The following is a 27,398-nucleotide window of genomic DNA, read 5'->3' on the forward strand; positions in this document are numbered from 1 at the left end:
ACCCTGGCCCAAGCCTGAGCATGTTGTGGTGGAGTGGGCGAACAGAGAGTGGTACCCTCCCAGCTGGGGCCTCACCTTCTCCACTCCCCAGAGGCACTGAAGCCATGGAACATTCATGCCATTGGCCAGGAGATGGCTACATTTATTGATCTGAACACACACAAGGCTGGAGCTGGGCCCTGCTCCCCTCTCAGGGCTGTGGAGGGGACGGGGGGCGTCTTCAGCTATTGGGAAAGAAGCCATCTTCAGCACCGTACGTGCCCAGCGCCCTTGGGGCTTCGTGTCCTCCTCTGTTGGGCCAAGCTGCCATGCCATGCTCCAGCTCTCACCCCTGCGGGCGGCAAGCTCAGAGGAAGTCAAACACCCCGTAATTCTTTGCTGCTTGACAGAAGAAACACAAAAGGGTGAAAAGAAAGAGGAGACGTTTAGGGTGGAAGGAGTGAGGTGGCAGCGGCAGCTACACACGGGCGAGCAGCACAGGCACCAGGATGGATGCGGGTTAATGGGGTTAGAGATGGGGGTTAGGGGCTTGCACAAGCAGCAGCAACTTGCCTCTGCACACACGAGTCCGGAGGTGGGCTGGGCCGGCGGGGCTCAGCAAGGCCTGCTGGCCCCCGCCTCCACGCCATGGGAGTAGGGATTAAAATCAAGGTTTAGTTCAGTTTATTTTTCCCTTTTTTAGTTATCAAGACAAAAAAAAACAAAGTGAAGCCAGGGCTGTTCCTAGAAGACAAACCGACGAGGGCAGCAGACAGACAGGGGGACGGGTGCTTCACATTACATCCACAAAGAACTCACTGGGATTGCCCATGGCCATTCGGAACGACTGTCTACTGGCCGTCAGTTCAGGGGGCACAGAGGCCAGGTCACGGCCCGGCGGGGCTCCTGGGGGCCCCATGGCAGAAGGCGGCGGAGGCATCAGCAGCATGGGCGGGCTGTAGAGGGGTGGCAGGCCAGGCGGCCCATACGACTGCTGGCTGTGGTGGCTGCGGATGCTGTGAGCTAGGGAGTGCTGGCTGCGCTGGCTGGCTGGCACCGAGCGCTCACTGGCCGCCCGCTCCCGCCGCATACTGCTCCGGGTGGTGTGGTCCGACTCACTGCCACTGCCGCCCGACTTGGACTCGCCAGCCTTCGGGTCTCTCTCCTTTCTCCTCTCACTGCCGCTGCGGTTTGAACCGCTGCTGCGACTCCCTGCAAGAAGCCCAAGGCAAGGTTAGGGAATGACCCCGACAACGCCCCCCCAACATGCAACCCCAGCCGGCACAGCAGAGGAAGGGAGAGACTGGAATAAAAGGAGCCTCCCCTAAGCCAAGGCCACAACACATGGCCTTGGGAAAAACTGCAGAGAGGAACCAGCCAGACCCCAGCCAGGAAGGGCAGAAGCAGCCAAAGCCATGCCCCCTCTCCCTTCCTTTTTCTTTCCATGTAGCTGATACCCTCTGACCTAGCCCTCCCCACCAAATAAAAACTAAACATTTAAAGAAACGCAGAAGTAACATGCCATTTGCTGCCATCACACTGTTCACTCTCCTTGTGTGTTCTACCCCTTCCTCCACCCTGTGTCTGTCTGGTCTATTCAGATTGTTAAGATCTTCAGGGCCAGGACTCTCTGCTACTCTGTATTTGGACAGGCCTAGCCCCGGTCTTGGGTGGTCCTCAGGCACTACCATAATAAACCTGACCAATAATAGCTCTCAGCCCCAGGACAGGGCACCACTGCAGCAAAGCTGGCTTCCTTTCAAACTCTGCCCTCTAGCCCACCAGAGGCTCTGTGACAGGAGGCATCATACTCTGGTTCCATCATGCCCAGGATCTAGCCTGTGGCCCTGGCCCATACTTGATGCTTCAAAGCAGCTCTGCAATGCACCTGCCCGACTGTGCTGTGTGCACGTGAATGGGGGGGGGGGGGGGGAGGAGAGGAGGAGGAGAGACATATTCCTCGTTCCAGATGACCCAGATCTTGGCTTGCTCTCCAAAGGTGTTAAGGAAAATACCCCAATGGCACATTTCAGTTCCTTTCATTCATTTACCTTCACTGTGCTGGCTGCCTGCACTGCCCCCACCATAGCTGTAGCCTGGGTCAGGGAATCCTGGGTGGGGGTTGTATGGATGAGGCGGTGGGTATTGATATGGGAAAGCCATGGGCCACGGTGCGGCTCCTGGGTGGGGGAGTGGAGCCAACGTATCCTGATCTGAGGCTCCGCTGGATCCGTCATGGTCATGCAGGGACAGGTTAGCCATGTCTGGAGAGAAGCAAATAGAGAACCTGGGTTAGTCCTGAAATGAAAACAGCCATGTACAGTGGGACAACCTCACCCTCATCCCAGCTGACAGGTAATCATGGGGTACCCGCAAGAGGGGCAGAAGATTTCAGGGGGCAGCTATGGACACCTCCTTGCCAGAGACCAGCCCAGGCTATGTTGGGGGTTACTGTTCCCCACTTGGTCAGAGAGAGGATCAATGATCTGCTAGATCGGAGGTGGGCAAACTACGGCCCGGGGGCCACATCTGGCCCTCCAGATGTTTTAATCTGGCCCTCAAGCTCCCGCCGGGAAGTGGGGTCTGGGGCTTACCCCACTCCAGCCAGGGAGCGGGGTCGGGGTCTTGCCCCACTCTGCATGGCTCCCAGAAGCAACAGCACTTCCTCCCTTGGGCTCCTACGCGTAGAGGCAGCCAGGGGGCTCTGCACGCTGCCCCCACCCCAAGTGCCGCCCCTGCAGCTCTCATTGGCCAGGAACCGCAGCCAATGGGAGCTGCAGGGGTGGCACCTGTGGACAGGGCAATGCTCAGAGCCGCCTGTCCGTGCCTCCGCATAGGAGCTGGAGGGGGAATGTGCCACTGGTTCTGGGAGCTGCTTCAGGTAAGCACCGCCTGGAGCCTGCCACCCTGACCCACTCACATGCCCCAACCCTGATCCCCCTCCCACCCTCTGAACCCCTCGGTCCCAGCCCAGAGTACCCTCCTGCACCCCCAACTCCTCATCCCCAGCCTCACCCCAGAGCCTGCACCCCTAGCCGGAGCCCTCCCAATTCCGTGAGCATTCATGGCCTGCCATACAATTTCCATACCCAGATGTGGCCCTCGGGCCAAAAAGTTTGCCAACCCCTGTGCTAGTCAGTCATAAACCAGCTCAGAAGAGAAAGGACAACATCAGAGCTGGCCAGACACCCTTAGGTCTGTCTGTCTGTCTATCTCCCTTCCCTTCTCATCCCTCTCAGGTGAGCAGAGCCAGCCAGGTGTCCTTAGGTGTCAGCTCCCTGCCCATTCCTCCAAGGACAGTGCAGACTCTGATAGCACTGAGCGAAGCCAGCCCCACCCACCCAGGAGTTTAGGTTTAGCCCAGGATCAAAAAAAAGGTGACATTTTACTCCTCCCTGTCCTGCCCAGGAGAAAGGATTGTGCAGCAGAAGATGGTGACATTGGCTGCACAGTAATATACCAAGCACTGGAGAGTAGTATGGAAGGGGTTCAGGCTGGCAGTCTAGAGGTGGCAAACCACTGCAAGACTGTCCTCAGAGAGTTGTCAGGGCAGAGCAAAGCGTCTCCTTTCAGCACCCTCACCACCCCCCGCTTCCCCAGCAGCACTAGAGCAGGGGTCCGTACTGCCGCAGAGGTCTCCAAAGATGTAGTAGCACTGCTCTGAGAAGGTGATCTTGTTCACAGTGTGTCGGATGTAGCCGGCCTTCAGCAGGTTGCTGGCGTACTTGCGGGATTCTCGCCGATCTGTAAAACCTTCCACATGGTGATAGAGCCAATCCACCACGTCTGAACCTGCCATGAGATTAACCAAAGAGCACGGTTAAATACAGCAAGGACAGGAAGGGCTGGCTCTGGGGGCAGACAAGGGTGGCCTGAATTTGTTCCAGGGGTGAGGGATGGGAGTGGTCTGTGGGTGAGAGAGGTGCAGGGACACTCCTAGGGGCAGCACAAGGCCAAGGATTCTATTTGTTTCCCTAGCACAACCAACAGGACGAGCCAATGGGACATAATGGTGAAGGATGCTCCCTTGCCAAAGGTCCCCAAACAGGATCCCCTCACATAGGGAAGGTGCCTGCCTACCCATGTGTCTACCCCTCCCCCAGTCCCAGAGGAGGAAGTGGCTGCCTCTTACCGATGAAGGCATTGGGGATGGTGATCTTCAGCCACATGCGGTCGCGCACCTCCAGACCTGACTCGGGGGAGGCCATAGCTTTGACGATGGTGGCCATGTCGCTGTGGATGGACAGGTGAAAGTCATCGAGGCCTGCGAGGCGGACGAAGGGAAGGGAGGCAGAGATGAGAGGGGACGGAAGAGGCCACGGAGCCACATGGAGGTGTCACACACAAGGGGATGGGCCAGGGAACAATACATCGCAGGCATACCCCAGAACACTGAGGAACTGGCCAACACACTGCAGCACCCACTGGTCTAGATCTTCTCAGCTTTCTTCCCTCACAAAACCAAACCAAAAACCTGCCTCCGGCCAGCAGCACCTACTGCTAAGTTTGCAAGACTCTAAAAGCTGCTTCGTGCCGGATGCTGGTTTAGCTGGGAAATTAAACTGGCACCTTCCAGCTTTGCCAGAAAGGCCAGTCTCACGAGCTCAGGAAAGAACCAGTGCCATGCCTCGGCTCTGTCCTCACAGCACCATTTACTGGTGGCACCAACAACCTTCAGCAACCCCACAAAATACAATTAAACAATTCCCCTAACTGAGCGGCTTCTTTGCCAGGGCCTCTCTGCTCCTGGCAGCTCTCCTATAGTCCTCCTGGAGGCCGTCTGCCTGAGCATCTGGCTCCAGAGCCTACCACAGGAGCCAGCCTGCGTCCTAGAGCTCTCCTCACTCAACTCAGCTCTTTCAGCCTTTATAGGAATCAGGTGCCCATCGGGCAATCACCTTACCCTTTGCAAACTACCCAGAACAGGATGGGGCCTAATGGGGCTCCACCTCAGAACAGGGCTGGCCGGCTCCAGGCCCCCAGCCCTTACAGGGCAGACCTCCCTGTTGCAGCTACCTTTGAATTACCTGCCCGTAGCTGAAAGGCCCAGCCCCAAGCTCTCTCCCTCCCAGCCACCACAGGCCTCTGATCAGACCACTATTTCAAGCAGAGGTGCAGCCTCAGGCATGCCCAGCAGGGCATTTCTTCCTGGCCCCGCTCACTTTTCCCAAGGCATTCCTTGCATGGCTGACATCCCCTCCCCTCCCACAGCATAGTCTCCTCCTGCCTCCTCCTTTCGCCTTTCTAACTATCTGAATAGTTACCCACTGGAACAAGCTGCCAAGGGAGGTTTTGGAATCCCCGTCACTGGAGATTTTTAAAGACCAGGCTGGACAACCACCCGTCAGGGATGATCTAGGTTTACTTGGTCCTGCCTCAGCATGGGGGGGAATGGCCCCTCAAGGTTCCTTCCAACCCTGTGTTTCTATGTCACTCAGCCTGTGCCCAGCCTCTCTTGTTGTCTTTGTCTGGAGAGAAGGAAAACGGACGTGAATTTGCCCACCCAAAACTTGTACTTGTCCTGGGCTTTTGGGCAAGAGGACTTTTCTTAGCCTTCCCCAGCACCACCCTCAGGTGCCTGCCTGCAGAATTCTTCCCACCCCAGCCATGCTCTCTTGGCCCTTGCCTGGAGGGAGCTCCTGTTCCTCCAGTCCCTACTTCTGCTGGTAGGGAGTTCCCCTTGGTTCCTGGACCCCCCTTCCCTAACCCCACCCCAGACCTCTGATTTCTGCCCGTGCAGATGTATTGCTCCCGTCAGGCTGGGGTGCCGGCAGGCACAGCGCAGGTGACTGGAAGCCGTGCAGTGGCGGGAGCACACAGGCACAGGGACTTACGCTCGGTCTCTGGGATGGAGCTGGTGATGGAGGAGCTGGTGGAAGTGATTGTGCTCATGGATGGGCTCATACCGTACGCCGGGTAGGTGCCAGTCATCGCTGCCGTGTGGGAAACCCAGGCTGCCGGGTCGATGGGTCGGATGGGCTCACCTAAAGTGAATGCAGAGACAATCAGAGGCTGTCTGAGAATCATACCCTCATGAAACCCACCTCTAGTGGGCGCCCTGGGCAGCCCCTTCCTTCCCCAGCATCAGCCGGGACTCACCCGGATCGGAGCATGGAGAGTCTGGCCCAGCCCAGATCCGCTGGGGAGCAACTGGGAGAGAAAGAAGAGAGGGAGGGTCAGCAAGAGGGGCACAGAGGGAGAGAGTCCCCCTATGGCTCAGTGGCAGCAATCTTGGGGGTGTTTCTCCTTCCTCTGGAGCTCCGAGCAGGTGACCTCCCCGCCCTGGTTAGGTGGGTATGTCCCAGGCATGATGTGGGGGAGGAGGGTGGGCACTGGGGGACACAAGGAGAGGGAGACTGCAGTGCTCAAAGGTCTGCACTGCACCGGTGCCTTGAGGCCATAGCGGAGGGAGCGGGGTGCAACCCCCAACGACCCCACATTCAGTCTCAGTCTCACAGCAAACAGACAGGAAATAAAGCAAACACGCAGGTGCTCGCGGCAAGGTTCTCACATGGGCTGGGCACCAGCGTTAAGGGCGAGTCAGCAATCCACTTACTCCGGGGTAACGAGAAGCAGCCCCTGGGGCTGGGGTCCCAGCACTTGGCCACAGTCAGGGTGATTGGCCTGCAGCAGAAACACAAACGTTTTTGCAACCTGCGCACAGGCCAGCACGCAACGCAACCAGGCAGCTCTCATCAAGGTGCTGGCCCTCAGTGGCCACGATCTGCTCCCTCAGAGGGAGGTTAGGTACAGGCCTGCCTGGGCTGCCAGCACAGATCCCTCAGCTGGGGCTCACCCCCACCCAGCTGGCAGAGCCGGTAACAAGGAGGGCAGCAGGAACTGAAGGGGCATTCAGCAAACCCAGCCTAGGTAAAAGGAGGCTCGGGGCAGGGGACCAGCGCTAGGACACTTGGTTCATGACCTGACCATGGAGACATTCCCAGTTCCAATTCTTGCTTTGGGCTCTTTCAAGGTTATTCATATAACACCCAGGAGTCAGAGCAATACTAATAAGGAGAGGATGTTTGAGGGCTCTGGGCCCTCAAACACCCACAGGCCCAGCATAAGAGGGGTGGGGGTCTGGCTGCTGAGGACAGCAGGGGTTGCTGCTCTCAGACACAAGGGCTGGCTGCATTACCAGTGTCCGATGAGCCAGAGCAAAGGGGACTGTAGCCTAGTAGGAGATGCAGGCCCCAGACAGGAGAGCTGGTGGGGAAAGCACCTACCCTGGCTTGTGCACGATCTCCCTCAGCACGCGCACAGCATCATCGTTGCTCATGTTCTCAAAGTTGATATCGTTCACCTGCAAACAAGGCAAAGAGAGGCTGAATCCCAGAGACACGGCTGTAGGCTGGGCTCCTTCTGAGAGCAGCTTCTGCGACTTGGCCCGTCAGTCTGTGAGCAGGGGCTCCAGTCTGCCCCTCACCCCTCACTGTCACTGCCCCAGCCCCGGCTGCGAGGCGTGCGGTACCTGCAAGAGCATGTCTCCTGGCTCGATCCTGCCATCGGCCGCTACTGCGCCCCCCTTCATGATGGAACCGATATAGATGCCACCATCCCCACGCTCGTTGCTCTGTCCCACGATGGAGATGCCCAAGAAGTTGTACTTCTCTGCAGGGATGGGCGGAGAACGAGCACAGTGAGAGCAGGACGGGACAGCAAAGCCTCACTGCATTGGCCCTAGAGCCCCACACCTGGACAATCCCCCTCCACTAGTCTCAGCCACACAACCATCCTCTCCCACCCCCTCAAGTGGCTTCCTGGCTCCTTCCTCCCTTCCCAACTCCACCCAGCTCAGCCCTGATCTCCTCAGCCTCCCAACGCTCTGAGAACTGGAGTATGGGGATGACAGCAGAGTTAACCCCTACCCTGCCGTGCTCCTGCACTGCACCCTCCTGCACCTGGCACTGTGTGCCAAGCACTGGAAGGACACTGCCCACCTTGACACAGACACATTTTGGGCTCCACATTAGAGTTTTCTATTCTCCCCTTGCCCTCTCCATGTGCATCTTGGCATCTCAGGATCCCAGACAGAAAACAGCTGGGAAGCAACAGTGGGGTAACATGGTACACAGAGGGAGCTGAGCTCAAGTTGGGGGGAGAAAAGACTGAAACTCATCCTGGACCAAATCCCAGGACCCAAAACCACTCTCCCCACCACCCCAATCCCAACCACATTCTTGCAAACTGGCAAATCTTTAAGGGGATTAATGCTTCAGGACCAGTCAGTTTCCCCAGAGGACCCTCTCCCTTCATTACCTCCCCCCTCCTCCATCTCCCTGCTCCCCCGCTGCCCCTCCTGATCTCACTCCTGGAGCTCGGGAGAGCCTCGGGCCCAAACAGAAAGAGTCTCTCACTCACCCATGTTTAGAGTGACTGTGATGATGTTCAGAGACATAGTTGAGTCCGTGATGCTGCTGAAGGACGACGACTGCAACACAATGAGGCACAATGAGACGTCCCCCTGCTCCCTGGCCCAAGCACAGTCCCTCCCAGTTCTCACTGCTCTCTGCTGCCCCCCATATACTGTTCCTATGCTCCCCACTGTCCCTTCTATTCCCTGTAGTGCTGTCCCCACGCTCCCACCTCTGACCCCACCCCAGTCAATGCAGGAAGCTCCACAAACGGACTGCGGGCTGCACCCCACACACTCCCACGGTGACTGGGACAAGAAAGGCCTTTGGTCCTAGCAGCAGCACTGACCCAGAAGGGTTTGTGGTACTTTCACCAGCAGATTCTCAGCACCTGGGCCCTGTTTGTAGTGACTGGAGATTCCACCAGCTGAGTTCCTGGGGGCCAGGGTGAAGCCTAGCCCCCACGTGGGAGTGGGGAGGGGTATGCCGCAGGCACCAGAAAGCCCAGCCCCAGCTTTTCAATTGCCTGCCCAAGAGATGTACCCGCTCAATGCGTGGGGCCTTCTGTTTCCGCCGGCGTCGCTTGTGCCTTCTCATCAGGCGGGAGGCGCTGCTCTGTTCTGTCGAGCTGCTAAACCTGCCGGCAAAGGAGACAGTCAGCTCCACTGCCCACGAGGGTCAAGAGAAGATGGGTCTGTCAGCAAGACGGCCACAAAGGAGGAGCAGAGTGAGAGAATGCTGCGGGCCAGGACTGGAGGCAGCAACAAAGCTGTGTGGGGAGCAGAAGACTGTAATAGCAGAGGGGGCTGCTGGTCGGGATTGAGGGCCACTAGCTGAGGGAAGAGCCCTGAAGGATGGGGCTGAGGTATCCCGATTTGGCATCTCCTTGGCACTAAGAGTGAAAGAGGTGCCCATGTTCCCCCAGGCCTCACGCTCTCCTACCTGCTGGTGGAGTCATCCTCATCCGAGTCGAAGAAGCTGGTGGTCTCCAATTCGCTGCTCATGAGAGTGGAAGAGCTCTCGTACCCGCCTAGGTCTCGGCGCCGCTCTCCTTTTGCCGTCCCATTCACTCTGGGTGCTGGGGGGGGAGAGAGAAGTCAGCACTCCTGGGAGATGCAGAGAGATACCGCTGGGGCAGAGCTGCATCCTGGTCTCCTGCAGGAGCACCAGGTGGGCTCAGCGCTTCACAGGGGGGAATCTTGGGGCTCAAAAGGAATTCCAAGGGGAGGAACCTGGCCATCAAACACCCCATCTTGGCATGAGGGGGCGCTGTGCTGCCCTCCATACTTTGACCATTCCCCATCTCTTCAGGGTTACAACTTCCCTGACTCTTTAGATAATGGGGAAGGGGAAGGGGAGCCACTGGGAGCAAAGACTGAAGCCACAACGATCCCTACAGAGTTGGGAAGGTTACTCAGAGATGGTCCCTCCGGGTGAGAGGTGCCAGGCCGTGGGCAGAGAGTGCAGTGCAGTGCCAGCCCGGGCTGGGAACCACTCTCTCCTCCGTCTCAGCCTTTCACTGAATCACAGAATCATAGACTATCAGGGTTGGAAGGGACCTCAGAAGGTTCTAGTCCAACCCCCTGCTCAAAGCAGGACCAATCCCTGGGAGGGGTTAGAGCCCAACACAGGTGCCTGTGGGCCCCAGACCTTCTGCAGCGCTGCCCCTTGTAGACATGTCCTGCCTGTAGGTGCTGGGAAACAGCCTCTCCCCAAGTGCAGCAACGGAGAGGTGCCTTTCCCTGTGGGGGACAGTCCCTGCCCCCTGTGGTATCTAGGGTGTTCTGCCCCTCCTGCCCCCCAGAGACTCAGGTCCAACACTTGAGATGACACATGGGTACACTAAGATCCGGGGCTAGCTCACGGTCGTGGTACAAGGCTGTCACATCCTTGGGATCCTGCTGCTCGTGCTGGGGGATTTACCCTCACTGCTGCCCTCATTGCACAGCAGGAGTCAGCGCACAAGCTCCGCAGGGCACTGTGGACACAGCTCTTCATGCCTGGAGCAGCTCCCTCCCTGCGCCCCAGCTATGCCCCTCAGAGGCTCCAGTCAGCTCATCGGGGCTCACCATGCTCAGGTCCATCTTTCCGGCGAAGTCTCTCCCTCTGCGATGAAACCACTGAATCTGTCTCCGTCTCGTTATCCAGGTTCTCCCGACTCCCCCCAGTGTTGGGGCTGCAGAGGGGTGACACATCCAACAGAGAACTCAGTGGTTCCCCAAGGACATGAAGGGCCTCCCGCTCACCTCCCGGCATTCCCTGCTCTGACATACGCCAGCTACGCTGCACTTCTCAAGTCGTATTTCCTGTTATCCCCTCACGTCTGAAGGGGCATACCGGGGCCACTAGGTGACAGCTTCCACCCCCCTCTTTCTAGTGTGGGATTGGGACATGTGGGGCTTGGGATGCACACAGCCTCAGCACGGGACAGGGGTGTGGGGGTGCAATCGGAGTCCCACACGGGGATGGAGCTGGGAGGCAAGGCAGTTCAGGGAGCAGTTTCCCCACTCCCTGCCAAGCCCTCAGTGAAATATGCTGGCACCATTGTTAAAAGAAAAGGAAGATGGAAACCTGTCATGTGTGATGGGCAAGGGGAGATCAAAGCCACAGCAGCAGGTGGTGGGGGTCTTCTTGCTGCTTGCACCATGCCCTGCTTGTCAAACGATCAAAGAATTCCAGTCCTAGTGCTCGTTACTCCAGTCCCAGCTCCACCACCCAAGGGACCCTGTCCTAGCACTCCATTCCCAGCCCCACTTCTGCCAGCTTGCATCCCTACCATGCTGGTTAGCCCCTACCCTTCCATCACTCTCCCCATCTTGGCTTGTGAGGAATGGGATCACGTGGCCACTCCCAGCTCAGAGCTCACTTGACAGCCTGCCCTTAGGAAGCCCACTGAAATGCATCTCAACATGACTTACTGGAAGGAGGGAGGCCTGGAGTCCCCAATGCCCCCGGTACGCTCCATGGAGGGCGGCAGCTCCGGCTGGTTATCGGCACAGACAGATCCCCCATCTGAGTGCGACCCCTCCGCAGACACCAGCTGGAGAGAGGAGAGAAAGGGAACGAAGTGGCTCAGGAACAGGGTGGGAGCCTCAGCATGAGGGACTTTTACAACTACACTGGCCCCAGGAGCAACTGGGGCTTCCATATTTCCAGCCCCTAGGAGCTGGTGGAGGAAGAGGGCCGGGCTATGCCCAACCCTGGAGCAGACCCCAATGTGCTTTCCATTCTGACTTTTCAAAGTACTCTGCAAACCCACAACCTCAGTCAGACCAGGGGATGTGGGCACGGCCTGTAACCTGCCCTGTGAAGTGCCTTGCAGAAACTAAGCACCAGGGCTTTGTGCTCTGCACAACATTGTGTTAGACTGGCCATGAAGTAACCTAGATTGTACGTGTTTTGGGACAGCATCAAACACAGTGAGGCCGCAATCTGGACTGGGGCCTCTGGGTACTATTGTAAACAACCACCCACCGCCTGAGCCCAGGCTCAGAGAATAGGATACAGTGCCTATCACCAAGGCACCAACGCCAGCATACCCCAGGCAGGGAGAACTGGGTGGCTCGGGAGGATTGGGGAAAGGACAGAATGATCTAGACAAGTTATGGAGCTGTTCGAAGATGGCTCCAGCTGAGGTAGTTTCTAAACTGGATATATCCCTCCACACTGCTGCCAAGCTGTGTTTGAAAGTGGTTTAGCTGGCACCACATTTAAGCATGATTCCCAAACTTGGTCTGTAGGAGAGGTGGGGACCTAGGTCAGTAAATCAAATGCAGCCTAGGAGAGTAGTGATCAGAAGTCACTTTCCTACGAGGGCTGATCAATAGCCTCCGAGACAGAGAAACCAAGGCCATGTAGGCTAGGGAGCAAGCTACAAAGAGGAGCCAGCCGGGAGGGGCAGAAGCAGCCAAAGCAGGGACCATTGGTTCCTTGGAGAACTGTCTACAGTTTTCACTGGACTTTCCCTGCCCTGTGCTGACTGGCTGTTTGCTCCAACCTTCCCCCTTTCCTCAGTTTTCACCTCAGCATCACTCCTCCTACCCTCTTGTCTCCTCTATCTCTCTCCTTCCCCATCCCTTCAATGTCCCCGCTCACTTCCCTTTAGCTGATCCCCCCAAACTAAACCAACCAAGAAAAGAAAAAACAAATCATAGAACTAACATGCCGTTTGCTGCCATCACACTGTTCACTCTGCTTGTGTGTTCTAACGCTTCCTCTGTCTGCTCTATTTAGACTGTACGATCTTCAGGGCAGGGACTGTCGGTCTGTTCTGTGTTTGTACAGCGCCTAGCACCCTGGGGTCCTGGTCCACAACTAGGGCTCCTAGGCACTACAGCAATACAAACAATAAATAAATACCCTTCTACTGTTTCCCCTTTCATTGCTGGGCTTGGCTGCCCCAAACATGTTTCCTACATGGCATGTCCCCTGCGCTGGAGAGCAAGGGGATTGGCAGTGAGTTCTCTCCAGGCCCAAGGAGAGGATTCTGACACTGTCCCTCAGTCTTGGCCCAGTGCAGCGCTGGCCCTAGAACAGGAGCTGGTGCAAGTCTGGAGACAGGCTGAGCAAGAACGACAAGAGAGCTGGAGGCGAGAGGTACTAGCCCTAGCAAAGGCAGGCCCTGATCTTACTTGCTTGGACCACCTGGGCCCCAGTTCTTCTACTTATCATGCTCCACTGCAGGTAGACAGAGCTCTGGAGAGCACAGTGCCGGAAAGATCACCAGAGGTGGAAGAGGAGGGACTTGGCTGGCAACTAACTGTGCTTTGCTTTCTCTGATACCATCATATCCTCTCTTTCCTGATGCAGCTGGGGAAAATCCACCTGCAGCTCTGCTTTCTGTCAGCGGAGGGCACTGCAGTTATTCAGAGACGTGAACAAAGTCCTGGCTCCAATGAGCCCCCAGGCAAGCAAAAACCTTGTTGCAAAGGAAGGTGGGGTGAGAGGCTGGGAGGCTCAGGAAAGCGGGATTGGTTCTGCTGTGTGGTGGGCTCTTGCCAGTACAAGAGAAGCGTCAGAGGACAGGTTCTGAAAAGGGCACCCATGGCCCTCTCCATTTAGATGCTGTGGGAATGGGGCCAGAGAAATAACTAGACAGACACACAGGGGGCTGGATCCAGGCAGTAATCTAACAGCACCAGGCTGGAACTCCCCCTCCCCTGTTGGGCGAGGGTCTGTCACTGCTTCCTAACACTCCTGCAGTTTCCCTGCCTCTTTAGCTGCCGTGAAGGCTTCAGACTCAATCCCCCCTGCTAAAATTAGCACTAGATTCCTGAAATAGCCTCACTCCAGCCTGTCTGGCAGCAGCAGAACAGACCACACAGCTCCCAAAGCCACCAACTGATGGGGAATCTTGGGGGGTTAGGGGGGCGTCGGAATGTCAGCTGCGCCCAGAGGAAGCCGAGTGCTACTGCCCACAACACACAAGGGCTGAAAGCCACTGCTAACTCCAGGTGTCTGACCGCCCCACAAGGAGTCCAATTAACTCAGGCCCCATCTACAGCAGTATCAGTTGCTAACCTGCCTGGAGCACTGAGAACACAGACTGGTTCTGTATAGGTAGATCGGACCAAACTGTGTTATACCCATGATATGATTCTGCTCAGCCACAGGCCCTGAATCCGTCAGGGTGCAGGAGGGGAAGCCAGCTGCTGTGCACACATACGAGCCACATTTAGAAGTATGGCAAAGAAACTGAGTTGGGGAGCAGAGGGCTCGCAGCCTGCGGGCTCCACTGACCGAGCACATAAGAACAAAGGCAACTGGGAAGGGGAAGAGCAGAGCAGACAGATGCAGCTGCAGTAAATACTGGAGAGGGATGAGAATTGGACAAGCTCTGCGCAGTGCAGGTGCCCAGCAAGCCACTAGAGGGAGAACTGCAAACTGTTTGGCAACAACTAAAAAAAGGCCAACTGTTTGTGTGTCTGAGCCGGCAGAGAGGCCCCCATTCCCTGCACACACAAACAAAGGATTCAACCCCAGTGACATGGGTGCCTTTTTCAGACATACTCATAGCAAGGATAATGCATGTAGCATGCCCTGGACATCCAACTGGCTGGTCTCATATTACCCTAACCTTACTGCTCCCCATCCTTCTTCCCCAACTGTCCTACCACCACCACTGCCGTTTCGTTGCCCCTTGTCTGACAGTAAATGGTAAGCTCCTTGAGGCAGGGAGTGTGTGTAATTTATCTGCACTGGGAGGCATCAGCTCTCATCTGGCCCAGGTCACTAGTGCCTGATGGTGGCTTCCATTTGGGGATCGCTCAGTGGCCCCTGGGAAATGAGCTGTTGGATTTCAGTTTAATTCCTAGTAGGCAGATACCCACATCCCAACTAGCATCATCTGTAGCCTCAGCAGAGGGCAAGGGCTCAGTGGGCCATGGAGACCGAACTCCCCTCGTGTCCCAAGATGGGGTCCCCTCCAGGGCAAGGTGTGCCTGGTGTGGGATGGAGGGAGAAGCTTGCCTGTGACTGCCCAGACAGTACCTTCAGTCTTCACGACAGTCAAATCCAGTCCTCTTCTTCAGCACTTAAAACCCTTTGCTACAGTCATCTGTGGTGGAACTTGGAAAGCTGACCCTGGTGTCGGGGCACACTGGTTACCCTAGGCAGGCCAAGAGCAGCGCTCCAAGCAGCAGCTACACTAGGAAGCAGTTACAAAAAGGCTTGATACACATTCTTAACTATTGTATCCCCAGGACTGTCTCCTAGTGGGTGTGAGGAACGCAGTGTTCAGGACTAGGATGGGAAGTGGTACCCTCAGCCCAGACACTCAGGAGCTCAGCATGGCTTCAGTTCCTACTACAGTTAGTGCCTCTTGATTACAAAGCACAGCTGTCCCACTGCTTTACCTGGCACTGTACAATGGGAATGGTGATTTTCAGAACTGCTTGTGTAGTCTGACGTAGAGACAGACAGACAGACATCCAGCCAAGAGGCCTGCTTACCCAGGACACCACCCGGCCATTGAAACAGGGAAGCTTGGCATTATCATCCGAGATTTCTTCCTTCACGACCCTGTGGAAAGAAAGAGATGGAACAGGTTAGCAACAAGGCTCAAAGCCTATGGTTAAGGTCACAGAAGGCAGCCTCTGGGTTGAGCCATCAGTTCAGACATCAGTTTGGTCATGGGGCAGGAGGAGATGAGAGGGGACAAGGAACTCCTGCTGTTCACAGAAGCACCCACGCTGGGCTGCAGTGTCATTTCTGATCCCCCATGGCGTTGGCAGCAGAAGGCCCCACCGCAAGTTCAGAAAAACGGCCAGTCGCAGGTTTGATGGGGTGGGGAAAGCCCTGGAGGCAGTACAGACTCCAGCTGCTCAGCAATCTCAACAGAGCCCAGAGAACAGGGGGAGGAGGGGGATGCCTGGAGAGAAACCAATGGAGGGAAGTAACCAGGGCGCATAAAAGTCGGTAAGTTAAATCATTTGAAAATTGGATTTTTTAAATTTAAATTAAATGCACTTAAAAAAAAATATTTAAAAATACATTTGAAATTATGACCAGCTATGTTAAGGCCTAACATCACTATGACCAATGATAATCATTTAAAATAAATAAAAAATAATATGCTGCAAGGAGCCCTCCTCAAATTTTGAAGAGTTAACGGGTGCTGGTTTTTTGAATTAGACAGACAGACTCAGGGGAAAACATCTTTATCTTCTGAGGGCCACTCAAGCTTTTTGAAGATGTCACAATGCCACGTACATGCCATGCATTAAGTATCCATATCATTTACAATATTTGCAATGGAGCCAATGCTGCTATCTTCATTTTTCCAAATGTAAGTACTTCCGGTTTCTGTTGCACGGAAAAGCCATTATTGTTGATTCCAGTTTAGCTAGCAAGGGCAGAGAATATTTGCTTCATTTGGCTTGGTTCATCAAAGTTGACAAACTGATTAAGAGTTGAAAAAGCAGGAAAGCTTGTTTTCCTCTTCCACTCTATGACTAAAATCCTGAGGGACACAAGGGCAGAGTTTCAAAGGTAATTAGGGACCTAAAGATGCAGAGAGGTACCTAGGTGGATTTTTAAAAGCACCTAAGCAGGGTAGGTGCCTAATTCCCATTGATTCAACTCTCATTGATTTCAAAATCCCACTGAAGAGAAAGGGAGCAGGAAATGGTGTTACAATGAAAGCCTTACTTAATTCTTTACATTTCAAATGCTGTAACTGGTTTCCCTTCTTTTCCGTTTCTTTAATAAAAGGTTAAAAGAAGTTGTACTGGTGTGTTCGCCATGGTCTCTGAGGTCTCTGTATACCAAACCCCAGACCTTGGTTAACACTGTTTAATGTTGGACAGTGACTGGGTTATGACAACACCTTTGGCCCATGTATTAATTTAGATGAAATAAAACAGCACCTATCTGAAAACACCTATCATAGAATCATAGAATATCAGGGTTGGAAGGGACCTCAAGAGGTCATCTAGTCCAACCCCCTGCTCAAAGCAGGACCAATTCCCAACTAAATCATCCCTTTGAAAGTTTGGCTCACAGTGACCAGAAACTATCTGCCACTTGGTTAACTAAGGTGAATATTGCCTTCATTTAACAAATCAGTTTTAAATGCAAAACATGTTTCGATAACCTTACATTTTTTTCTTTATGTATCCAGAACATTTAAGGTGATTTTATTCAGCTAATAAAAACAATTTTAAAATGCTGGTTTTGAGCATTTTTAATTGCATTCCAATTTCCATCCAAATGTAGCTTGACCCAAATCACACACAAAAAGTTAATCTAGTAAATAAGAAATGTATCATTTACCATTTTCTAACATCATAAAAAATGTAAAAATTTAGATTCTGAATATTAAGTTATACAATTGCTTAAATAAATGCATATCTGCATAGATATTATACATACAGTATATATAATTTAGTAAAAAGGCTATATTTCATTGCAAATCAATGTGTTTTAATAGCTACCAACCAATGAGAATGAACCTTTCTTTAGTAAAAGAACTAAAAAGTACAAATGCAAAATAGGATTCAACTTGAGTCAGGGTTTCCAGCTTGCTTATTTAAATCATGATTCAGATTAGTGATTTAAATCACTCCACTCTGGAAGTAACTATTACAGCCAAGCAGGAAGGCACAAAACAAGGACCATGTCAGCCCCAGGTGTCTAAGGGCTGCCTCTAACTTACAGAAAATAAAACTGGATGCAGCTGTCTTCCCTGGACTGTGACCCATCATCCCAGCATGCAATGCAACCTGGCCACTTAGATCAAGGCAGAGCACGCGGAGACATGGGAGCATAAGTGCTCAGATAACTGCCGAAATTAGGGCAGCAAACTGCATTTACACTCTTAAAGCATCAACCAAAGGTAAATGGACAATGCTACGTGCCAAAATCTGGGGAACAGGCTCTGCCCCACCCTGCCAGCAATATGAGCTGCTCCATTCAGTGCCACAGGCTCCCATTAAAGGAGTCACCGAATGAAACCAAACAGATTTCAAGATCACCACTGGTTATCAACACACAATTGTCATGATCTCTTCCCAAGGCAAAGAAACAGTGTTGCCTAAGGGGCTGGGGGAGAAAGAGAAGAGATGCAGCATCTCAATTCCACAACAGCCCAGAAGGCAATATCCCTTGGGTACAAGGGAAGGTACATCCACAGTCCAGGAGGGCAAGAACACTTAGCACTCAGAGCAGATTAATCCTTCCTCCTCCAAGGTGTAGCCAACCCAAGGTCACATCAAGGCAGCAGCAAACCCAGGATTAAAACTCTGCCAGCCTAATGCTCCTTCCTGTAGTCTGTGCAGTTTTCCACTGACACTATCAGCATGGCTCTGCTCCATAGAGCAAGTGTCAAATGCTGGCACATTGCTGAGGAGACACCAGTCTCTTTCAGCACCCAGGCCAGTCCGTCTCACTTGCTGGAAGGCTCCCCCAACACCCCCCCCCCCTTGCCTGGCAGCACTAACATCCACTCAGACTGACACAGGCAGCCTGGACTCCATCCAGTTCCTAGAGAGAGCTCCAGGCAGAGCCAGTTCCCAGTACTGTCTGCAGCTTCCTGAGGGGCACAGAGCCCCAAATGCAGGCATAGGGGGCAGTGCTACCCACGGGCAGGGACAAGCACTTTTAAAGTGACCAACAGCAAGGAAGGGACTGAACAGCTGCACAGGGGTGATAGGGGAGACCCCACAATTTCAGATGGCATGTCCCACCAGCGATCTGCTCCCCATGTTCCCACAGAGAAACGGAAGGAACACAGTTGCTCCAGGACAGGAACAGGCCTTTCAGGATTCATACTGGTGCTGGGAGCAGATTTCTTCCCCATAGTACATGGACAAGCGCCTCCCAATCTACCCCTCTAACTTCCCTCCATAACCTGCTCCTAGCATGCATGTTGCATTATTTATCATGTGTTTACCACCAGGATTCCAGTGTGCAATGAATACAGATTTAGACTCCCCAGAGGAAAGCCTGATAGCAGTGAGCTAGTCAGACGCATGCTGAGCAAGAACCCCTCCCAGTTCTGCTGACGCCTGTCTGCACAGCTCCCCATGCTATTCTAGCCCTAGCCTCTCCACTCCATAGATCTGCTGATGCCTCTCAATCCTGAGCTAAGAACCTCTTCCCCTCTACACCTCACGCTACCCCAGGTCAGTCACACCTGAGCTGGGCAGCCCCCCAATTGCATAATGCCACATCTGTTCTCGATAGGTGGCACAGGACAACTCTGGAGGAAGCCATGGAGAGGAACAGGGCCACATACCTCCCGGGGACGAATCCTCAGCTGGTGGGGTTCTTCCCCCAGGGTTCCCAAAGCACCAGGTGAGACTGAAAGTGGCAGCCCTGTGGAGCCCAGCAGGCTGCCAGGCCAAGGCGGATCCCAGGAGGACTACCCCTGGTTTGCTGTGCACAAGGCAGGCTGGCCTCACACCTGCAAGGGTTTAACAGACCCACTAGGTTTGGGGTAGCTCTGGAGCATGCTGAGAAAGGATATCCTCTCCCGTCCGAGGAGAACTGCTAGCTATTACTGGGCGGCCCTAACCCTGCCCAACTGAGCGTGGCATAGGCCACATGACACAGAGCAGACTGCAATGGCTCTGCAACCCACTGAGATTAATGAGCCCAGCAGTCAATAAGGCTGAGAAACGGCTCCAGATGGGATCTGTATTCTTCACAGGCCACCATCCCTCCATATCATCCCCAAAGAGCGACCTACGTGGTGTGGCAGCTCAGACCCAGGTGTGAGAGGACTGAAGATACCCTGGCCCTCAGCGGGCTACGACAGCGCATTGCATTGCCTTCCTGCAGCAATTTGCCCTGCACAAACTGCACTCACTGCCTCAACCTGACCCATAGGCACTTGGAGCGCAGCAGCCGTGGACAGAGCAGCACGCCACACGCAAACTGCACACAGGGCCTGGCCCCTGGGCAGTGTTCCTCACACTGCCTCCCTCCTCTGTGCTGCATTTTCCAACAAAGGGACCTGCGGGAAGGAGGAGGGGTCGGGGGAGGCAGGGTGAGTGGGCGGATGATTCAGGCTCCATCCCCCAGTGACATGGAGGCGGATTGTACATGGAGCCAGGCTGGGGGAGGGGGGACACTTCCACGGCCGCAGGAGCCAGGGTTGGGTTTGCTGGGTATTCGTGAAACAGTTGTCTGCTGAGACGCTCACACAAGCAGCACATCTGCTCCCATGCCGGTGGGGGAGGGGCAGAGGCAGCCTGTGAGGAGAGGGAGGCGAGGAAGCCAGCTCAGGCCCTCATCAGACCCCTACCCTCCTGCAGCCTTCTCCCTCCAGCAGAGCCAACTGCTCCTCCCCAACACCACCCACCAGGCTGCGCCCTCCACCGGCAGAGGTGACCAAGCAGGGAATTTCCTGCAGGCTAGTAGCTTTGGGGCAGAGAGGCTGGCTCCATGGATGAGAGGAGTGCAGAGTGTCCTCCAGAGAGAAGCAATCCCAGGCTCACAAGCACAGGGGATTTCATATATTACAGCAGGATGGATGGGTGAGGGGAAAGTAGCAGGAATGGGGCAGAGGGAGAGGAGGCAGCTGAAATCAAACACATACTTGGAGACTGCTGGCCTGTGTCCCTGATGGAGCCCCTGGGCTCCAGAGCCACTTCCAGTTAGCCTTGAACGCAGCTGCTTGAGTCTTAGCCTCTCCCATTTCCCTGCAGTGCCTCTCGCTGGCACAGCAGTGCTGGCTATGGGGGAGCTATGGGAGTCACTCCAGCCCAGGGCTCTCCTAGACAGGGCCCACTGGCTACGGGGGATGCGCAGGGAAGCTAATGCATCTGGCAAGAGAGAGAGAGAGAGAGAGAGAGAGAGAGAGAGAGAGAGAGAGAGAGAGATTCAGTGGGAAGGAGAAACCCCGAAGCATTTGAGAAGCCTGGGGGTGAGAGTAGCTAGCTCTGGATATGCAGTTTTGAGCTGCGTATGCAGCACTATCCTGGGGTACAAAGGGGATAGACTCCCTCCAGAGCATCTCTGGGATGACCCCATCCAGAATCGTGTTCACTTCTGAAGCCTCATTATCAGAACGATAATGACAAACTGAAGGAAGTTCAGAGAAAAGCCACAGAAATTATCAAGAGCACATGGGGACTCCCTTACTGGGGAAGAGATCAGAAATCCAAAATCCGCATCGTTTGGGGGGTGGGGAAGAGGTTGAGAAGGGAAGAGGGGGCAATAATTCGATCACCAAGTATCTGAGGCATGTAAATACCAAGGATGGAAAGGAATTCCTCAGAGTAAGGCAGGGAGCTAGGAGATTCAATTCAGCAATGGCAGTTTCAGGCTGAAGATCAGGAAAAACTTCCGAATAGTGAGATCAGAGGGTTTTTGGTTTTTTTCAAATGTACGGAAATTCTTAGGCAAAAAGCTTAATTTAGTTTAAGGAAAAACCCCTCACAGAACAGTGGCATTTTCTCAAACATCAGAAACTCAATGTTGAGCGCAACCTTACATTACAAAACCCCAAACATCAGAAAGGTGCACAGCTTAGATCCTCCACATAACATTAGCTCTGCCCCAATATGAAAACTCACCGAACAACCGAAAACCAGGAGACGATCCTGTCCTTTAACACCACCACCACATGCTTTAGTGACTAAAAAAACCTGAAATGTGATTTAGCTCTCCACATCTATAGCATAGGCTCTTTAGGGCAGGAACCAGGTCTTGTCTCTCAACCACCATGCAGGTTAATGGTGCTGAATAACTAGAGTAATTGTGCATTTATACCAAAATATTGCAGCCCTTGTCACTACAGATAAATCCTCCGCAGTTTCTTCTGCAAGGCCAAATGCTGTTGCCAAAAAGAAACAGGCTGTGACATCTCTTTACCAGAAGAGATCAGTAATGAGGACAATTATATGTAGGGCAATTCCTGAAAAAAGACGGCATTTCAAACGTGAAATGTCCTCAGAGATCAAGCCCAGACATAACGCTGTTGTACGTGGGTTATCACCTTCTGAAAGGCTGGATCCCAAATCAGGGCGCTTGCATGCCAGCGATCACACTTGTGTGTCAGATACAGAGGCCCTCATCTCCTGGGGCAAACTATGTGCATCAGATAGGCTTAGGGGATTTGAGAAGTCTGCAGTCATAAACCAGGGGCTTCCCGGAGTCAATCAAAAACTCCATCAATACGTCTTCACCCCATGTGCATCAGCAGGTGCATGATGCTGTATGGGATGGAAGGGACCAGGACAGAGATAAGGATGTTTTGTTGACTGACTGCATTTTCAGGTAACATTTGTATTCCTTGAAAGAGCAACATTCTCTCTGAAGGGTCTTCCACTTAAGTAACTGAGACAACCTCCAACTAAACTACATTTTTTGGCTGGGAGATGCACATGCACTAAGTCTGTAAGGCATGCTGGGGTGAGAAGGGCTCTAGGAGCACAAGATGAGATTGTCACCTCCCCTTCAAACTCCTTTCCCAAGCCCCCATGAGCAATATCTTCCTCGGCATTCCAATTTCATCGCACGAGGAGCTTACAGACTCAACTGCACTCCAGCTCCCTTGAACCTTCCCTCTCAGAAGGCGGTATACTGTACCCCGGCCGTCCTCTAGTGTCTCCATCACCTGGTCCCAATGGGCTGCTGAGAACTTCATCACACAATTGCCTTCGTTTGAGGTTTTTGGGAAGCAAGGATTGTAAAGCAACTGATCTGCTAAACTGGGACCCTACAATAACAGTGCCATAGCAGGCACCTGTCATCTGTTCTCCTGCATAAGTCATAAAGTGAACTTTACAAGGAGTCTTCAGAGAGCACGTTTTGTTTCACTGCTTGCTCACAGAGGCAGCCGGGAAAGCCACACCCAGGAACTAAAGCACATCAACCAGGCCCTGCCATTTTTGGCCTGACAACTTAACAGTCTCACCACCTGGTGCTCCTATTGCTAAGGGAAGTAATGGAGTCAGTGAAGGAGCAAAAGACTGAACATGTGCATACCCAACTGTAACAACTTCCCTCCCACGCCCTCTTGGATATGCTGTATTAAAAAGGAATTACTGTGGGGAAGTTCTGTGGCCTGTTTTATACAGGTGATCACAACTAGATGATCACAATGGTCCCTTGTGACCTTGGAATCTAAGGAATCAGTCATGCAGAATTTTTTTCCAGCAAGGCTACTCAGGGCCATGACTCCTTCAAACTGAGAACAGGCAAAGGGGGCGTGAAATTCTCCCCAGCCTAAGGGGCTGAGCACTTCAATGAAGCCTTGGTCACTCACTGTTCCTTTGTCACTGTTGGACAGGTTCTTTATAGTTCCCTGCTCCTAACGAGCTCCTTTGGCCCGCTCCACATCACTGCAGTCATGAGGCCTTGTCAAGGCACCTATTATTATACTGTGTAAAGGTCCTGGTTAGGGATCGGGGCCCCACCGAACTAGGCACTGTACACACAATAAGAAGATGGTTCCTGTTATGATTTCTCTGCCCTAGACACTCAAGCCTTAGAAAGGCCCTTTCAGTGACTGGAAAAGAAACCAGCTCAGGCCCTATGTCCCAAAGCGGGAGTTGGCAGAGACATTCAGCTCCTGCCCTATGTCCCAGAGCTGGAGTTAGCAGAGACATTCAGCTCCTGCTGGATTTGTGCTCAGTGAAGAGGGCACCCACTTCCATGCCACCCCAACCCACCCAGGATTGAGTGTTGATCCAGCCCAGGGATGCGGAAGGAACAGGATTTGGAAATAACCAACTGACCTCAGAGGCCTTTCTAGCACCAGCTAAACTAAGCATGAGGCCCAGAAATCAAATTAAGCCAAAGACCCACAGTGGCCTCTCCCACCTGGATCTCTGCGAGCTGCCGAGTAACCAACTGACTGTAGGAGCTGCCCTGCAAACAAGCTCCACAGACCTGTCAGTCTGAACAGACACAGGAAGCTGGGGAGAAAACTGCAGGAGACACAGAGGCATTTCCACATTAATTAATTTTGCCCTGCCCAGCAGACACCACTGGCATCCACCCCCACAACAACGTTTAGAGAAGCCATCAAAGGAGCCATTCTCCAGGCCTCTGAAGGTTCAAAGCCACTTTCATTCCCTCTGGCTGGGGCAAAAGGAAACACCCCAACTAAAAATAAACCCATCTCCCCACTCCTGTAATCCAAGCAGCTTCAACGTATTGGGGCAGAATGAGCTAGTCTACAGGGTTGTGGAGGAAAAACCACAAGGATAGCAGATAAGCCTAAAGGGACCACACTGGGGGAATGAATGAAGGGCCTCTGGGTAAAAAAGCTGCCTACAGACAAATTCAGGAAACCTTGGGCAAGCCAGCAGACATAGCAACACACTCAGGACTGAAAGCTGGGCTCCTGCTGAGGGAAAACTGGCTCAGAGAAGCTGCAACTGAAAGGAGACGGATGTATTTCAGGGTGGGCTAAGCACTATCCAAAGTGGCTTTTAAGGTTCATCTTAATGGTGGGGCGGGCAAGCAAAAACAACAAGGCCTGGCCAACAGTACTGCTCAGCTCCAATTGGATCCAAGCAGCTGGGAGACGCCACAGCAATACCAAAGATACGAACCTAGGGATTAAGCACACTATACAGCACCCATCACTGTAGTACCTGGGCGTCAACTCCCCTTGCAACACTTGCTGATAGACGAGAGAAGAAACTCACCAACGTACCCACTAACTATCCAACAGGAATTGCCAGCTTGATGATCTGATGGTGCCAAGCAGAACAGAGCTCAGCTCCCACTGGAATGCGGAGGAAAAAGCAGGGACTAGACAGTTAGATGGAAGGAAGGAGCTACTGGGCCAATGGCAGTAGCTAACCCAGTGGTTACAACGAATCCGGTGTACTTCACATTCTTATTTAGTATCTCGTTAATGAGCTCTCGATGGAATCCCTGCAGTTCTACCAGTACGTCACTGTTTTCCAGGCTGCCTGAGAATGTAACACGCTCTGTTCTCACCTGCAGGGCCTGGGACCTTACAGGGGTTAAAATGAGAAACAAGGAAAACATCAAAGCAAGGAGGTACAAAGAACCCCCCCCCATCCCCAGATGTGGAGGGATATTGCAACAAAGGCATCGGAGACCCCCACCACTGCCAGCATGTGTAGTGTGGCAGACAGGGATGAGAAGACCAATGAGCCCCTGTGTGTGCAATGTAGCAGGCGGGATGAGGCCCTTCTTCCTTGGCCTTTGGAGGAGAGAAGCCCAGCCAGCCCGAGCTCTTTCTTAACAGCAGGCAAAGCTCCTGCCAAAAAAACGCTGATGCTGTGGAATGTGCTGGGTTAGCAGAACAGCTCATTCCTGGAAAAGCATCAACGCAGCGGGAGAGCAAGGAGGGAGAAGGGGGGATCTGAGCAACTCAACCTCCACACCTGGGGAACAAGGGAGTCACCACAAAACAATTCGCTCACCAGCACCCCCTCCTCCTGGCCTCTCCGCACAACAGGCCCAGCACAGCCCCTTTGTTCTCAGCCCATATTCCTGGACCAGTCAACAGTGCGGCCTCCTCGCAGAGCGGAACTGGTAAGGCACAAAACCAGGCAGACATCTCCAATCACATCTGAGTCCTGGGCAGACATTTGTTGGGAGTAGGGTGAATATTCACTGGATTTATTCCCCACCGCCATGTGAACAATTGGTTTGTGTTTAACAACAGGTCTGCCCGGGGCGGGGGGAGGCAACAAAATTGCCTCTGACTGCACCCTGGCCTCATGTCACCGACCTAAGTTCCATCTAAGCTTCACAGCCGCATAGCAGCCTATTTAGTGCCGCGCAGGCACTCAGGGCTGCGGCAGAGAGAGGCGCCTCTCTCCGCCGGCCCCAGCCCAGCCACGGACCTGCCGCGGCCAGGAGAGAGGCGCCCCGCCCCCGGCCCCAACCCAGTCCAGCCCTTGGAGAGGTGCCCCTCCCCAAGGCCCAACCCAGCCCAGCCCCAGATCTGCCGCAGTCAGGGAAGAGGTGCCTATCCCGTGGCCCCAGCCCCAGAGCTGCCGAGGTGGGGAGAGGCACCTCTCCCACCCCAGCCCAGGTGCTGATGCAGGGAGAGAGAGCTGGGCGGGAATCCTATCTTCCCGCCATAGCTCCGGGGCAGCCAGCACCCCAAACCCCTCATCCTCAGCCCCACGCCAGAGCCCTCACCATCCGCACCCCAATCCTCTGCCCCAGCCCTGAGCCCCCTCCCACATTCTGAACCCCTCGGCCCCACCCCTGCCACATGAATTTTGTTATATGCACCAATACAGAGGTGATGTGTGACACATCACCTCCATATTGGTGCACATAACAAAATTCTTTCCGCACATGCGTGGGAAAAATTAGAGGGAAAACTGTCACTGACCATCGCATACTGCCCTCTCACTGCCCCAACAGTGGAAGGAGGGGAGGGGGAAACCCAAACACGAGACACTCAGGATGATGGAGAAGGCACAACCTTTCTAATCAGACTCTAGGGCGGAAGATTCCAGTAGTGTCAGCCCCCACGGCCTCCCACAATGCAGCTGCCCAGAGGGGCTTGTAAAGCAAGGGCAGTCTGGGTGAGGTTGGGAGTTCTACCCATACGCCTCTGAGGCCAGGCTGAGGATGACTCCATATGGGATGCTGGGCTGGACAATGGCAGGCAGTGCACCCACTGATTGGGCACCTCCGCTTCCTACAGTAAGGAAACAGCACTGGCTTCTGCTCATGTGGGAGCAACTACAAAGCTCCATTCTTGGGCCTTGATGGCTATTTCATTTGAAGCAGCATCTAAAGGACAAGTCATGTTTCTCAGACGTAGCACACGAATTTCACACAGGCTCTTTCCCAAACACATCACTTCAGATCAGCAGCTATGTTCCTTCTACACCCTGCTCCCATTTCCAATGAAATGCCCTGTAAGGACACAGAGGGGAGAGAGGGGCAGCTGTGGGGAGAGTCAGAATCCTGTGCCCTTTTCTCCACAGGCTCACAAAGTCTCCAGATGGCCTGTGGGACTATCAACAGCAACTTCTCTCCTGACCGGGGCACTCTGTGCTCACGCAGACAGCCTCTGCAAAGCCAACAGGGGATTCAAAAACAAGCCCCAAATCACCTCCTTTTATAGTATGACAAAGCATTAGCCCCAGACAATGACAGAAGGAACCCCACAAAGTGGATGCGTCCCTTTCCAAAAGTAGGGCCAGGGCAGCTGCAGAGGATGGCTTAAGAAACAACTGGATAGTCATGGATCCTGGACTCTACATCCCAGCATACCTTCTGGGGGAAGGGAGGGCGAGCAGTTACACCAATTCCCTACAGAGCTCAGATGCAGGGGAGGAGAGCGAGAGCCAGCTTGAGAACTATTTCCAACCACAGCTGGAGCAATTACTGGACAACTCCTCTGCACCACAGCCAAGCAGGGAAGGAGGAAATCACACGCCTAGTAGAGTGTGCCCACCAGACAAATGTCAGCAAACTGGAAAGAATTCAGAGAAAAGCAACAAAAACATGCATCCGACGAAGTGGGCATTCACCCACGAAAGCTTATGCTCCAATACATCTGTTAGTCTTAAAGGTGCCACAGGACTCTCTGTTGCTTTTAACAAAAACAGTGCGGCTGGAATGATCAACCTGCAAGGAGACAGTTACAGAAATACACCTGTCTAC

At 53.7% G+C, this 27,398-nt stretch overlaps 1 protein-coding gene across 1 annotated transcript in view; it reads right to left on the reverse strand.

Moving 5' to 3' along the window:
* Positions 1-346: 346 nt before the first annotated feature.
* The window catches only part of DVL3 (dishevelled segment polarity protein 3), a 41,863-nt gene continuing 14,811 nt past the window's right edge, over positions 347-27,398 (reverse strand). The window contains exons 2-17 of the mRNA XM_065410289.1: positions 15,284-15,353; positions 11,252-11,373; positions 10,403-10,509; positions 9,276-9,411; positions 8,877-8,970; positions 8,341-8,410; positions 7,451-7,590; positions 7,206-7,282; positions 6,536-6,603; positions 6,079-6,129; positions 5,814-5,963; positions 4,112-4,243; positions 3,604-3,771; positions 2,031-2,243; positions 799-1,191; positions 347-378 (exon numbers count right to left, since the gene is read on the reverse strand). Coding sequence (XP_065266361.1) covers positions 347-378; positions 799-1,191; positions 2,031-2,243; positions 3,604-3,771; positions 4,112-4,243; positions 5,814-5,963; positions 6,079-6,129; positions 6,536-6,603; positions 7,206-7,282; positions 7,451-7,590; positions 8,341-8,410; positions 8,877-8,970; positions 9,276-9,411; positions 10,403-10,509; positions 11,252-11,373; positions 15,284-15,353 — 2,023 coding nt within the window. The remainder of the gene's footprint in view (positions 379-798; positions 1,192-2,030; positions 2,244-3,603; positions 3,772-4,111; positions 4,244-5,813; positions 5,964-6,078; positions 6,130-6,535; positions 6,604-7,205; positions 7,283-7,450; positions 7,591-8,340; positions 8,411-8,876; positions 8,971-9,275; positions 9,412-10,402; positions 10,510-11,251; positions 11,374-15,283; positions 15,354-27,398) is intronic.

The sequence above is a fragment of the Emys orbicularis genome, chromosome 9 (genome assembly GCF_028017835.1).
Source record: "Emys orbicularis isolate rEmyOrb1 chromosome 9, rEmyOrb1.hap1, whole genome shotgun sequence".
Classification (NCBI taxonomy): Eukaryota; Metazoa; Chordata; order Testudines; family Emydidae; genus Emys; species Emys orbicularis.